At 37.9% G+C, this 14,324-nt stretch overlaps 1 protein-coding gene across 1 annotated transcript; it reads right to left on the bottom strand.

Moving 5' to 3' along the window:
- Positions 1 to 210: 210 nt before the first annotated feature.
- On the bottom strand, positions 211 to 14,087 carry traf4b (tnf receptor-associated factor 4b). The gene is made up of 7 exons (XM_084136936.1): positions 13,719 to 14,087; positions 10,330 to 10,381; positions 8,865 to 8,969; positions 8,028 to 8,189; positions 7,594 to 7,755; positions 7,299 to 7,454; positions 211 to 1,454 (listed from the first exon to the last, which is right to left on the bottom strand). The coding sequence occupies exons 1-7, from the start codon at positions 13,859 to 13,861 to the stop codon at positions 795 to 797; spliced, it is 1,440 nt and encodes a 479-aa protein (XP_083993062.1). The 5' UTR covers positions 13,862 to 14,087; the 3' UTR covers positions 211 to 794.
- Positions 14,088 to 14,324: the final 237 nt, after the last annotated feature.

Here is a 14,324-nt window from a genome sequence, read left to right as displayed (position 1 = left end):
GTCGTATGAGTTTAGAACGACACGAAGGTGTCTAAACAATGACCGTATCTTCATTTTTGGGTGAAATATTCTTTTGAAGAGCATGGTTATTCTCAAATCTGAAATTGATGCTATAAATTCTCCTCCCCCTTCACATCTGTCACAATAATTATAATTTATGTTTTACCTTTACAGTTTAGATAATCCATACATCTCACATTGTTTAGCAGGGTATCTTGCTTTATTATTATGAATTTCTTAAACAAACTTAACAACAACATAAGGGCAGATTCCGTCAGAGCAGCTGATGACACTTTTAAGTGATGCTTGAGTGATAAAGAATATTCCAAAATACAAGTAAGATTTCCTTTGATTCCTCCATCCTCATTTTCTTTCCTCGCATCCTTCCTTCTCATCTGAGGGGGTGGAGCTGAGACGTGAGGATAGGAAATGAGGATTCACAAATAAGAAATGAAAAGCACCCCTGTCTTTTTTTCAATGGACCAGATGGGTGGTGCATAATTGATTTTTTTATAGGGTTAAGCACTACACACACAGAACATGAACATTCACTGTTCATTAAAAAAGAGTCATAAGACATTTTAAATGTCACATTTTTTATTTATTTGAAAACTAACATATTCCAGATAATACATGCAAAAGACTAAACCTTTATGAACCTTCTTATAACTAAAAAATCCTTCATTTGTGGTAAAACCCTGATTTAGCAAAAAATTATGCATCTTCATTTTTAATATAAGCAAAAAGGGCCACAAGAGATATATTTTCAGATTATTTAACATTTATTCCAGAATTCAAGAGTTCAATATCTTCTGGACCACATCTATGGAGGCTTTAATGAAAATAGCGTTGTCTCTGATATAGTTTCTTTTCTTCATCTCCTCATGGGTGACAAACTTTGGGTAACCGAATCCCAGCATGCTCTCATCCAGACATCCCCCACGAACACTTCCCAGAGCTCCAGGCCGCGGCCTCTGGAAGTTCTTCCAGGTGGGATCCGGGTTGAAGGTCTCTGTGATGTGCTGGGGTTTGGTGAACGCCGGGTCGCTCTGATCCAACAGTGAGAAGGAAACACGACAAGGGAAAGGCCACTCCAGCAGCCCATCGTACTCTCCTGGTAGAACTCGAATGTAGACTGATAAATGAGAGCCCTCGCCACTGCCATTCCCATTGGGAAAGGCAGACACTTGCAGACGGTAACCATAGGTATGGGAGTAGAAGGCAGGACTAAACAATTCCAAACTCCCAGAAGTCCTGACCTTAGCTTCTTGAAGTCGCTGGCTGTAGTCTGTGAGCTTCCAGAGCAGTGTGCCATCTCGACTTCCAGAGAGTTCCTCCACCCCACGCCGCAGTTCCCTGAGCTCCAGCCTCTGACGATTTACTAGACCACACAGAAGAGTGAGGTGGGTGTGGGTGCCCTCCTCAAGGTGTTGTGCCACTCCAGTCTTAGGGCACTATGAGTAAAACAGAGAGAAAGACGTGCTAGATATTTTGATATTAATTTCTTAGTAAATATGGCTAAACAAATGAGAGATACTGTGGTCCCAAAACATATTTCATGTCATTTTGGAGCAGCCCCAATTCCTATTCACTCCTATTCACAAGTGCCTTGATGAGTCCAAAACAAAACCTTACACAGTACAGCAATTCCCACTAAAGTCTGCTTTGTAAATAAACTTCCTGATCAATTTCAGCTCCTCAGCATACTATACAGCTTTGAAGAACTTGATGTTGCAACAGAAACTATCTCTTTTTCAGAAATTTAGAGACATGGATTAAGGAAAATAGTCTGACGCCATGGTATAATGAGCACACTCGCCTTCAAGAGAGCAGCCCAAAAATGAAGCGCAGCTGAAAGAAAACAAAACTATAGGTATTTCGCATTTTGTGGAAGGACAGTGTTACTGCATTCAGAAAGGCCTTAAAAACGGCTAGATTTGATTACGTTTCAACTCTCTTAGAAGAGAACAAACACAACCATGGGTATTTATTTGATACAGTGGCTAAATTAATGAGAAATAAAACTTGAATTTCTTTACTTGCAAGATTGATACGATTAGAGAAAATTAGAACCATTCAACCGTTTACTACAGTATCGCATCAGACGTTGTGCTAGATCCCCTGAGGAACAATTCCATTCATTCTTTGCTATAGGAGAGGAAGAATTGTCTAAACTTGCTAAATCATCAAAATCAACAACATGTATGTTAGACCCTATATAACAACTAATGGCGCTTTTCCATTACCAGTACCAGCTCAACTCGAATCGGCTCGGCTCGCTTTTCGCTCCATTTTCCATTGCAGATAGTACCTCCACAATAGTACCTGGTCGTCATAGCGACGCCGCAGGAAACTGCCGTGACTTAATCTTCTACGCGAGACACACCCTCTACCCACAAACACAGGACAATGGAGGAAATCGAGTGTATGCTGTTTTTGGATGTTTTTGTTTTTGCTGTTTTTTATTCAGGATACTCCGTCTGGCGCGTGCAATGATGACGCAGTGAATAGTGACGATTCTCTCTGACCAATCAGCAGTCTGCCGTGTTTTCACGTCACATTTTAGTAACGCCTCAGAACCTCACCGGAGGTGGTATGAAAAAAAGTACCTGGAAGCAGGTACAGGTACAACTTTTACACAGTGGAAAACCAAACAAAGGCGAGTCGAGTCGAGCCGAGGCAAGCTGGTACTGTGTAGTGGAAAAGCGCCATAAGCTACTGAAAGAAAAGTTCCAAAAGTCATAGATCCTCTTTTTAATATTATTAATTAATCATTGTCATTAAGATACATACTAAGAACCTTTAAGCTGACTGTTATGGCGCTTTTCCATTACCAGTACCAGCTCAACTCGACTCGACTCGTCTCGGCTCGGCTCGGCTAGCTTTTCGCTCCGTTTTCCATTGCAGATAGTACCTCCACAATAGTACCTGGTCGTCATAGCGACGCCACAGGAAACTGCCATGACTTAATCTTTTACGCGAGACGCGCGAGACACACCCGCTACCCACACACACAGGACAATGGAGGAAATCGAGTGTATGCTGTTTTTGGATGTTTTTATTTTTGTTTTTGCTGTTTTTTTATTCAGGATACTCCGTCTGGCGCGTGCAATGATGACGCAGTGAATAGTGACGATTCTCTCTGACCAATCAGCAATCTGTCGTGTTTTCACGTCACATTTTAGTATCGCCTCAGCTCGCCTCAGCCCGCTTAGAACCTCGCCGGAGGTGGTACGAAAAAAAGTACCTGGAAGCAGGTACAGGTACAACTTTTACACAGTGGAAAACCAAACAGAGCCGAGTCGAGTCGAGCCGAGTCGAGCCGAGGCGAGCTGGTACTGTGTAGTGGAAAAGCGCCATTATTAAACCTCTTATACTAGAAAAGGCTGTATTCTCACAGCTATGTTCCTTTTTTTTTTTTTAAATGGTATTTGCAAGGATGTATCTTAGTACTAAGACTGCTCTCATTAGAGTTACAAATGACTTGCTCTGATCATCCGATCATGGCTGTATCTCTCTATTAGTGTTACTGGATCTTAGTGTTGCATTTGATACTATCGACCACTTTTTTTTTAAAGACTCAAAAATTACTTTGTCATTGCATTTTGAAGTTGCATTGGCATGGTTCAAATAATACTTATCTAATCGGTATCAATTTGTAGCAGTAAATGAAGAGGTATCATATCGATCACAAGTTAAGTATGGAGTACCGCAAGGCTCAGTACTAGGACTGTTGCTTTTCACCCTGTACATGCTACCCTTGCGAGATATCATTAGGAAGCATGGTGTTAGTTTTCACTGTTATGTGATTATACTCAACTCTATATTTCTTCGCACCCTGATGAAACATACCAAGTCCAATTCACAAAATAAATGGTTGTATAAATTCACATAGTTGATATAAAACAGAGGTTTTAATCATTGGACCAAAGCATGTAATTGTCAGGTTTGGCATAGACGAAGCAGACAGAATGGTAAGTTAAATGCTTTAATTTGCAGAATGGATCGGTACAGCGAAACAGGTGAGTAAACAGTAAGTTGAATTTCAGATGATAGCTTAACTGAAGTGTAACCAAGTCTCTCTCTCTCTTTCTCTTACAGATGATGAGGAAGGAGTTCCTTAGAAGACGGAATGGTGACTGGCTGAGAAGATCGGGATCGAAGGTAGGTATACAGGTAAGTATGGCAGAGAGTCTGTGTCATGTGTAGACGAGATCAGACAATGACTGAATGTTTGTAACAGGTATATATGGGTGAACTGATGATGAGGTCCAGGTGATGGTGATTAGTAATCAGGTGACAATGAGCGTGTGAATGACTGAGTGGGCGGAGTGAGGGAATGAGTGGAAGGAGATGGTGATGGTGATGGAATCCTGACAGTAATGACCAAGAATACTGTCTAACACTTGACGGCTGCTCTGTCAAGTCTTTGTTGTAAGTTAGGAACCTGGGTGTGCTCTTTGATACCTATCTTCATTTGAAAGCCACATTTCTAGCATCCGTAAAACCACATTTTTCCATCTTAAAAATATATCTAAATTACGACATATGCTCTCAATGACAAATGCAAGAAAAGTGAATGCGTTCATGACCTCAAGGCTAGATTATTATAATGCTCTACTGAGTGGTTGCCCTGCACGCTTAAAGGAATAGTTCACCCAAAAATTTACATTTTCCATAATTTACTCACCCTCAAGGCATCCTAGGTGTATATGACTTTCTTCTTTTAGCCTAACACAATCAGAGTTATGTTAAATAATATCATGTCTCTTCCCAGCTTTGTAATGGCATTTAATAGTGCCCAAGTTTTTGAAGCTCCAAAAAACACATCCATCCATCATAAAAGTAATCAAAGCTTTATAAACTTTAATCACTGGCTTCCGGCAATGGCAGTATACGCATTCACAAGAGAGTCAAGTTCCGGCGAAAGAGTGACCTCTGACCCGACATATGACGTAGCGTAGCGCAAGCTCAGGTGAGAATAGTCGCCTCTCGCGAAAACCAGGTAACTCTCTTGAGAATGTGCGTATGGCTGTTGCCGGAAGCCAGTGATCAAAGTTTATAAAGTTTTAAATATGAATATTTTTCTTATAAAAACCCATCACTTCGCTTCAGAAGGATTTATTAACCCACTGGAGTTGTATGGTTTATTTTTTTGATGGATGGATGTGCTTTTTGGAGCTTCAAAAACTCTTCAATGTCATTACAAAGCTGGGAAGAGCCAGGATATTAATATAGCTCTGATTGTGTTTGGCAGAAAGAAGAAAGTCATATACACCTAGGATGGCTTGAGGGTGAGTAAATTATGGGATTATTTTGGGTGAACTATTCCTTTAATAAAAAAACTCCAGCAGGTCCAAAATGCAGCAGCAAGTTTTCTTACTAGAACCAGGAAGTATGACCATATTAGCCCGGTTCTGTCAACACTGCATTGTTAAACATTATACATTTTAAAATCTTGCTAATTACTTACAAAGCACTAAATGGTTTAGCTCCACAGTACTTGAGCGAGCTCTTAACACGACCTCAAAATTCTGGCCAGTTGATAATACCTAGAATATCAAAATCAACTGCAGGTGGTATATCCTTTTCGTATTTAGCACCCAAGCTCTGGAACAGTCTTCCTAGCCTACTTCGGGAAGCAGACACACTCTTTCAGTTTAAATTAAGACTCAAAACACCTCTCTTTAACCTGGCATACACATAACACATTGTCACATTTCTATAATTCACATCTGTTAAAGGATTGTTAGGCTGCATAAATTAGGTCAACTGGAACTGGGAACACTTCCCATAACACCCGATGTACTTGTTACATCGTAAGAATGGCATCTACTCAAATATTAGTCTCTCTGTTTATCCCGAGGTTTACCATAGTCGGCCGTATCCAGTCCGTATCCAGATCAGATGGTGGACCTGCACCTAGACACGACCACAACGCAGCCCTGAATGTCAGCAGACTGTCAACTAGCCAATCCCCTATGAAGGCCCTGTCGACACAACAGCCATCAGCACAGATCCTCGACAAACACCACAAGAACCAGACAAGTCCTCTGCACAGACCCTATGGCCAGCTTCGTCTCCATACTGGCATGATGAATCCGATCTTCAGGCAAAAGGAATTGGATGAAATATTTAAATGCTACCGATCCACAATCTGATTTCTGACTTGTAATCAGCCTGAATCACACTGTGATTCGTTCACAAAAGGAACTCTGTTTGCATCACTGAATCTTTTTCCTGTTATCACTGATTTGAAGCAATTTGTATTGTACCAAGCGCTATATAAAGGTGACTTGACTGGGCCCACTTTTTTAGCTGCCTTGGTTCCTGGAGTAATTTTTCTATTTATTTTTCTCATAGGAATTAAAAAAAAAAAAGTCTTTGTTAAAGAGTTACCAGTCATGAACCAAACCAACCAACGATGAGATGAATCACCGAATTATTTACAATTACAAATCAAAAATGTATTTGAAAATCAGACAAAAAGAAAAAGCTTTTAAAATTGATATTTCTTATTTTCTTATTCTTTTTTTAATGGAATATTGCAGTGTTTATTATAAATAATCTTTCAGTGCACAAAAAAGAAAATGGTTAACTATTAGCAGGCGGTACCAAACTCGGCCACCAGACGCCACTATACAGACCTCAGGGAACTGTGTCAACTTGTGTAAAAGTTAAACATGACGGTACATGCAAGTCGATGAGATGAATCAATGTAACTCCACAACAACAACAACTACAACTACATAAATGTATCCACTAACCATTCAGAAACGTCCAGGTTCAGTCTAAAAGTTGCAACCTCTTCCTGAGTCTCTCCGTCAGGCTGCACTCCGCTCGCTACTGGTTATTTTTGAGATTTTGAATGAGTGAGATTTGCATGTTTTTTTATTGCTGGAGTATCCAAAGGATACTATGTAAAGGACCGGCTCTCTTCTGAACGGGGCAGTGAGCAGCAGCTCATTTGCATTGGGACACACACAAAAACGGCACGTTTTTGATCACACCCAAAAGGGGGAAATTTGAGAAGCTATAATAAATGATCTGGGGGGTATTTTGAGCTGAAATTCCACAGACACATTCTGGGGAGACCATAGATTTATATTACATCTTGTGAAAAGGGGCATAATATGTCACCTTTAAAGGAATACCACCAGTGTTATTTTGTTATCTAATACAATGACAAGCAAACATTGTGCCAAATACATTTTGGGCCATCTGTACTTCTCAAATACAAGATATGACGTCTAGTATTCATCACAGAGTTATTATATATGCATAACTGTAGATCATACCCTATGTTTGCAGCCAGCCTCCTTAAATGGGCAAAGCACCATAGCAGTGTTGCATCCTTCCTTTACATGTGCCATTAAAGTCTCTCGAGTGATACCCGGTGTGCCGCACCTGTTAGGGCACTGCACAGGGAAGCGTGGACACTGCTGCTGATGAGGCTGTGAATACAAAACACAACAATGAATGCACTCCCTTTACCACAAACAAAACAATACATTAAGAAATGTAATCTGAAAAGTGTGCTGTGTGTGTAAATAAATGATGAAAATGTAGGATGGTAGCATAAAGTCCACTGACCTGAATAGTGTCATAGAGGAACTCTTTTCTGCAGTATCTGCAGGGCAGTTTGCGTTTGGGACACTCTGACACAGAGTGCTGGGCCAACAGTCTCCGCACCATACGAGCACCACATTTATTCTCACAGTACACACTCTCCTCAGGACATTCACCCTGGTGACTCTAAATGAGGACAGGGAGGGATGTGTAAGAGCTGTTGTGCGGCGTTGAAACAAGATGGATTTTGCAAACCATGTCTTTTGTGATTTGTGTGTTGAATTACTAGCCACCGAATTCATCAAAATGCAAGAGACATTAAAGTAATAAATCAGATGTGTTTTTTTTTAAAGTTGTTCACATTAATATTAATACATTACCATTTCTAAATCTTTACAAATATTAGTAAACTTAAATGGGTTGTATTTGTACGATAAAGTGTCAGAAGTGTGTCTGACCTCATATGCCTCCCCGGTGAACTGGTCACCACAGTGATCACAGTGTAGTTTTCTCTTAGCGCAGTCATGCTGCATGTGCTCGGGCAGTTCACGTCGCAGCAACTTCACAGAGCAACGGTTTGGACACGACACCACGTTAAACTCACACATGGACAAATGGGCCTGGAGGGGAAGCGAGAAACACAGTGTGAGAGTGAGATTTGGCTGTTTATTACATGTCTTGCCTCTGCGTTTGGGGTCGGTAAGACTTTTGAATGTTTTTTGAAAGAAGTCTCACCAAGGCTGCATTTATTTGATCAAAAATACAGTAAAAACAGTAATAATGGTAAAATATTACTACAATTTAAAACAATATATTTCATATAATTTAAAATGCAATTTATTCCTGTGATGGCAAAGGCATCATTACCCCAGTCTTCAGGGTCACATGATCCTTCAGAAATCAATCTAATATGCTGATTTGCTGCTAAATAAACATTTCTTTTTATTATCAATGTTAAAAACAGCTTCTTCTTTTTTTGGAAACCGAAAGTTCAAAAGAACAGCATTTATCAAATCTAACAATTTCTTTCAAAAAACAAAATCTTACTGACCCCAATCTTTTGAACAGAAGTCGATAGTCAGTGTGTTTTTGCATGTAGTGCACACTGCAATAAATAGACACTGTAACGTACAATAGCAGCCTACCAACATACTGGCAGCATCTAAAATGCAATTCTTAACAGGATTTCAAAAACTATAAAGAAATCTATTCAATCCTACAAATATGCATGTACAAATATCTACAAATATGAGTGAGATTTGAGTTTGTGTGCGCATGATATGCCGTTTGTTGACCTGGAGAAGCTTGTTCTGCGCGGTCCAGCGGCAGCCCTCCTCACTGTGGATGCAGCGGATGGGCAGGGACAGAATCTGCTGTTCCAGTTCCGCATCTGGAAAAATCTGCAGAGAGAATTACACATTTATAACACTGTACTGGAGTAGAACATGCAAGAACATTTGAAAAGCATAGCTATTTAAGAAATGATTATTTGAACAATTGCTTTCATACAACTGTTCAATAAACAAGAAGTTAAAGGGTTAGTTCACCCAAAAATGAAAGTTCTGTCATTAATTACTCACCCTCATGTCGTTCCAAACCCGTAAGACTTTCGTTCATCTTTAGAACACAAATGAAGATCTTTTTGATGAAATCTGAGAGCTTTCTGTCCCTCCATTGACAGCTACACAACTACCACTTTGATGTTTCAAAAAGTTTATAAAGAGATTGTAAAACTAATCCATAAGAATCGAGCAGTTTAGTCCAAATTTTCTGAAGAGATATGATTGCATTATTTGATGAACAGATTAAATTTAGTCCTTTATTCACATATAAACATTCATCAACTCACTCATCAGTTGTGGTAAACGGAAAATCAAGCATGTTCGCTTGACGTGTGAGAACCAATGAGGTTCATTCTCGTGTTACGACATGTTTGAGCTTCAGCAAGAAACCAGTTAGGTTTGTTCTGCTTATGTTCGCTGATCAAAGTTTACATGTGAATAAAAGCTTAAATTCAATCTGTTCATAATATAATGCAATCATATCTCTTCAGAAAATTTGGACTAAACCTCTTGATTCAATAATGGATTAGTATTACGATCTCTTTATGAACTTATTGAAGCATCAAAGTGGTAGTTGCGTAGCTGTCAATGGAGGGACAGAAAGCTCTCAGATTTCATCAAAAAGATCTTCATTTGTGTTCCAAAGATGACCATAGGTCTTACGAGTTTGAAATTACATGAGGGTAATTAATGAAAGAATTAAAATTTTATTTGAATGAACTTTAAATTTCAGTAGCTTATATTTTAGACAAAAAATTGCCAGTAATTTTGTTGATTTTTGCTCTGCCAAATAAAATATTTCCAAACGAACTCAAAGCTGAATCAACTGTAACTCACAACAGTGGCATTCCTGAATCAATTAGTTTTGATGAACAAATCACTTGAATGAATGATTCAATGACTCACTCATAAAGAAAATAATTTGTTTCCACTTACTGGTGTAACAATTTAAAAGTGTACATCCCAGTTGGACAGTGAATCAGCGCTCAAATTTGAGAACAAAAACTGTTGTATGCCAATTTAATATATTCAGGACTGGCTTATGTAAGAATTATAAGGTGAAGCGTGTATTTTATTTCATGATAAAATATGGTCTGTATAGTCTATTGAATAATTTCTGTTAAAACATCAGAGGAATGATCATCCTTGGATAAAATCAGAAGGAATTTGAAACTTTTGTATGTTATGATACACTCACTTTGGCATAATCCAGTGGCAGATGGTCCTCTGGGCACTTGAACACACCTTCACTGTTAAAAGCAAAGTTGCATGTTATTCAATAAAGAATCACCATGATGAATTTGTCTTGTTCACGTGTTTTTACCACATGAATGTGTTAGAATTTCATTTGCATTCGATTTATTTCTACATTATATGTTGTGGGTTGAAAAGCAGTTCACAACTGCCTCTGACTGATGCCTCCATGTTATAAAGCCTAAATGAATCACGGCCAAACTGATTTGACAGGAACTTCAGAATCACCTCCCACACCACAAACTGACGGAGAGCCTTCGATGTGAGTGAATCATCCATCTGGGATGGTGACGACCCCCAGCATACATAATATGGGGAAGCAGTACAATCAACACATCCCATATTAATAGAGCTGTGATCTTTCCATTACGTGTGACACTGAAGCACATCATCATTTCAAAATCCTATGGGGAATTTTCCCAAAAGTCCCAAGCGGCTTCATAAGAAGGTGGAAAATGTGATAGCTGCATTTTTTAGGCAAATCAAAAGTGTCATACATGTGCCCACTCAGATTTTTTAATCAAATGGATGCAACTTTACCAGCTGCGCAACCACACAGACAAATGTCACGCAATACTATAACTTTCTATACTGTCTGTTACAAGCACTGCTATAAGCAAACAGATTTTTCCATCAGTGACAGCACAAATTATATGGATTTAAAGACTGCGAATTGAGAAAAGTCTCAATATAGGTGCAGTAAGTGGTGTGTGAAAATAAACGCGAAACTGTATAGAACATGAAAGGGCGTTAAACTTGAAGAAATAAAGCCAGCAGACACAACATTAAATATCATCTGCAGAATGTTTTCCCCTTTTACCTCACATGATCTTTCATTAACGCTGCAGGAAGCAATTGCGTAAACTGGCATGATATTAGTTTTATTCTTCTGCATGCACTAAAACACAGACAGTTCTCTTCGTTGGTGGAGGAATGTGAACGAGCAGAACTGCTTGTGTTTCAGTGCGTGCGGACGGAATAAAACCACCCGTAAAATTTCTATGCCAATTGTCGCTTCAACTCTCAAACTACACAACTGCTCCTGAGGTAAAACGCAATTAAATGATTGAAATGATGAGTCTCGCATTATGCTGCGGATTTAAATGTGAGGCATGAATTGAAATGATTTGAATACATTTTACATTGTTACTTTTCATGCAGTTAATGTTTCTGAATTTATTTGACATTTTCACTTTTTGTGTAATTTTTGAGGACTGGTCAGGATAATTTTAATAATTTGTTATTAATAATTCATAATATTTTGACAGCCCAAAGGGCTGCAGTCCACATTTCAAAGTGCAACGGGCCATTAAAGTAGCATTAATGGGAAAAGTGTATTACAGTAGGTGCATTGGAGTGTATCAGGAATACACTAAAGTACTAAAGTACGGAAGCTAGTTATTTTAGTTTATAAAGTTTTAAGGAGAAAGTGTGGAGAACTTTTATTATGGATGGATGCACTTTTTTTGGGCTTCAAAATCTCGTCCTCCATTCACTGCCATCATAAAGCTTTTTTAATATATATCCGATTGTGTTGGGTGAACCTTTAAGTATATCTTTAGTTGGACCTCAGCACTATTTTCGGATAACTAAAGTACATCAAGTACAAAATTACTTGTTCCAATTTAGCAGACTTTAAGTATACCAGTTTAGTATAATTATATAGTATAAAATAATAATATAATTGATATTAAGTGCATAAATATGTAAATGTATTTGTAGTATACTATTTCAAATACATTTTCTCTCTCTGCTGAATGCTCTCTTACCACCACAACCAAATAATTACAATGCCCTTCAGGCAGATGCATGCTATATCATGTTAAATGTTGCATTGAGCCTGTATGAAACATACTGTTCCTAACAGTATTGCTATTAAGAGAGCAGATCATACATTGACTCTTTCTTGATCACATTTTAAACCACTGACTGGATGAAATTCAATCCATGGATTTACATTTTGAATAAGTAATTCATTTAAAATGAATAGTCTAATTGAAAAGCATGTGTTAGTCCGATAGAATGTGAATGGACGAGACTGTCCATCACTGTGATAACATCCACAAGATAACACAGGACAATGAATGTGATTGTTTCAGTCTGTGAGCAACACAACTCTGCATTATGACTATGAGAAGACAAGGTATGGAATGCAAAGAATGGGTCATAACCCAAAACTGCGCTAGCTTACAGTTGAGTAATACTACCAAATAAACTGACTCACTGCATACTTTCATTTCACATTAATTACTTTTGGCTGTGTTCAAATGGGGATCACAAAACTTCTCAAATACCGAAGCATTCTGCAGTATTTTGATTATGCTATAATCTCTTACATTTTAAAATGTAAAAAACATGTAAACATTATACTTTGTAAAACTTCTATTGACAGAAAGACTAAGAGTCTGTAGCCTGAGGGATTTTGTGTCACTGTCATCTTGCTTGGCCAGTTTGGTGTTTGTTTATTACTACACTGTCATAGGAGTAATTATTTTTAAGTGATACTTCATATAGACAAAGAAAAGTGTAATAAGAACACGGACAGATCTATTAAATTATTTAAAAATACATTAAAAATGCAGATGGTGACTAAAAATACGCCTGAATTTCTGAACCTGCTTAATATTTTTGTGGAAACCTTGATAGCTTTTTTTCAGGACTCACAAGAACAGCATCTATTTGAAATACAAATATTTCATAACTTTAAAAATGTCTTTACTTTAACTTAATGCAACCTTGAATAACTCTTACTGACACAAATGTTTTGACAGTAGTATATACCTTAAAAAATTATTAGAATGATTCTTATTTAGCCTAATTGTTATGAATTACTCACGTCAACAATGATTTACACTTAACATTCATGTATTAAATATGTATGAAATATATTGTGCTGCATTTCATGATTAGGCTATACCATATTAGACATTTTAGAGTCAAATTGTATTCTTTTTTAAACTAATGTCATTATACTTAACGCTACCCATAAAATAAAAACGTTTGAACGCAAATAAAATGAAAAATTAACACAAATATTACATTTCTAAGAAAGATTTCTCTTTTTAATTGTCTGTTGTTTTTTATTTTTACTTTTCTTTTCATTATTCACCCAGAAATATCATAAATATTATTATGACCCAGATAATATTATGATATGTTATGTCCATTTAGTGTTTTATAAATGCCACACGTCAATATCTCATCACGCTTCACATTACAGTGTGCATGTTATGTGCATGGCATATAATTAGATTAAAACGCAAGCGGCCACAGTTTGAGCTTTCTTCTTTCGTCGGACAGGTGTAACCTTAGGTTGAGAAGTTTCAGCGTTACCTGAGATACTCCTGCAGGCAGGTGTCGCAGAATCTGTGTCCGCAGGTGGACACCTGCACAGGGTCCCTCATCGGCTTATCACACAGAGGACAATAAAACCTCCTCCTCGGTCTCTCCAGAAACTTCAAATCTAAACCTGGCATAATAGCCTACCTTTGTTTGTGGATATCAACTTCAGACTGCAAACTGATAAACTGCCGCAATAAAACTTTACAAATAAGCTTAATGCAAAGATGAAGAATCCTATTGGTAGGTTCAAATCCCACAGTAAAACAGATTCGATCTATCATGACATTTCCGTCTTCTTCTTCAGTCAGTAAAACGCAGGGGAACGTTTACTCTTTCCAACTGTCCGTCTGCTCTTCTACCCCGCCCACAGGAGCGAGAGGAGGAGGAGCCACGAGCAGTGCTACTCTATTCTTATTATTCCTGACTATAGCCTTTTGTTTTAGCCTATTAATATTTCGAATTAGTTTTAATTTGTAAAAATTGTTTTATTTTTGTATGTTAAAGTTTTAGTCATTTGTATTATCATCATTATTTGTTTTACTTACTTTAGTACATCGAATAAAATGAGAAATGTTGGCAACTATAACAATATGGCCT

This window comes from Abramis brama (genome assembly GCF_963993115.1).
Source record: "Abramis brama genome assembly, chromosome: 15".
Lineage (NCBI taxonomy): Eukaryota > Metazoa > Chordata > Actinopteri > Cypriniformes > Leuciscidae > Abramis > Abramis brama.
Note: the sequence above shows the minus strand (reverse complement) of the source record. Positions and strands in the feature narration are given on the sequence as shown.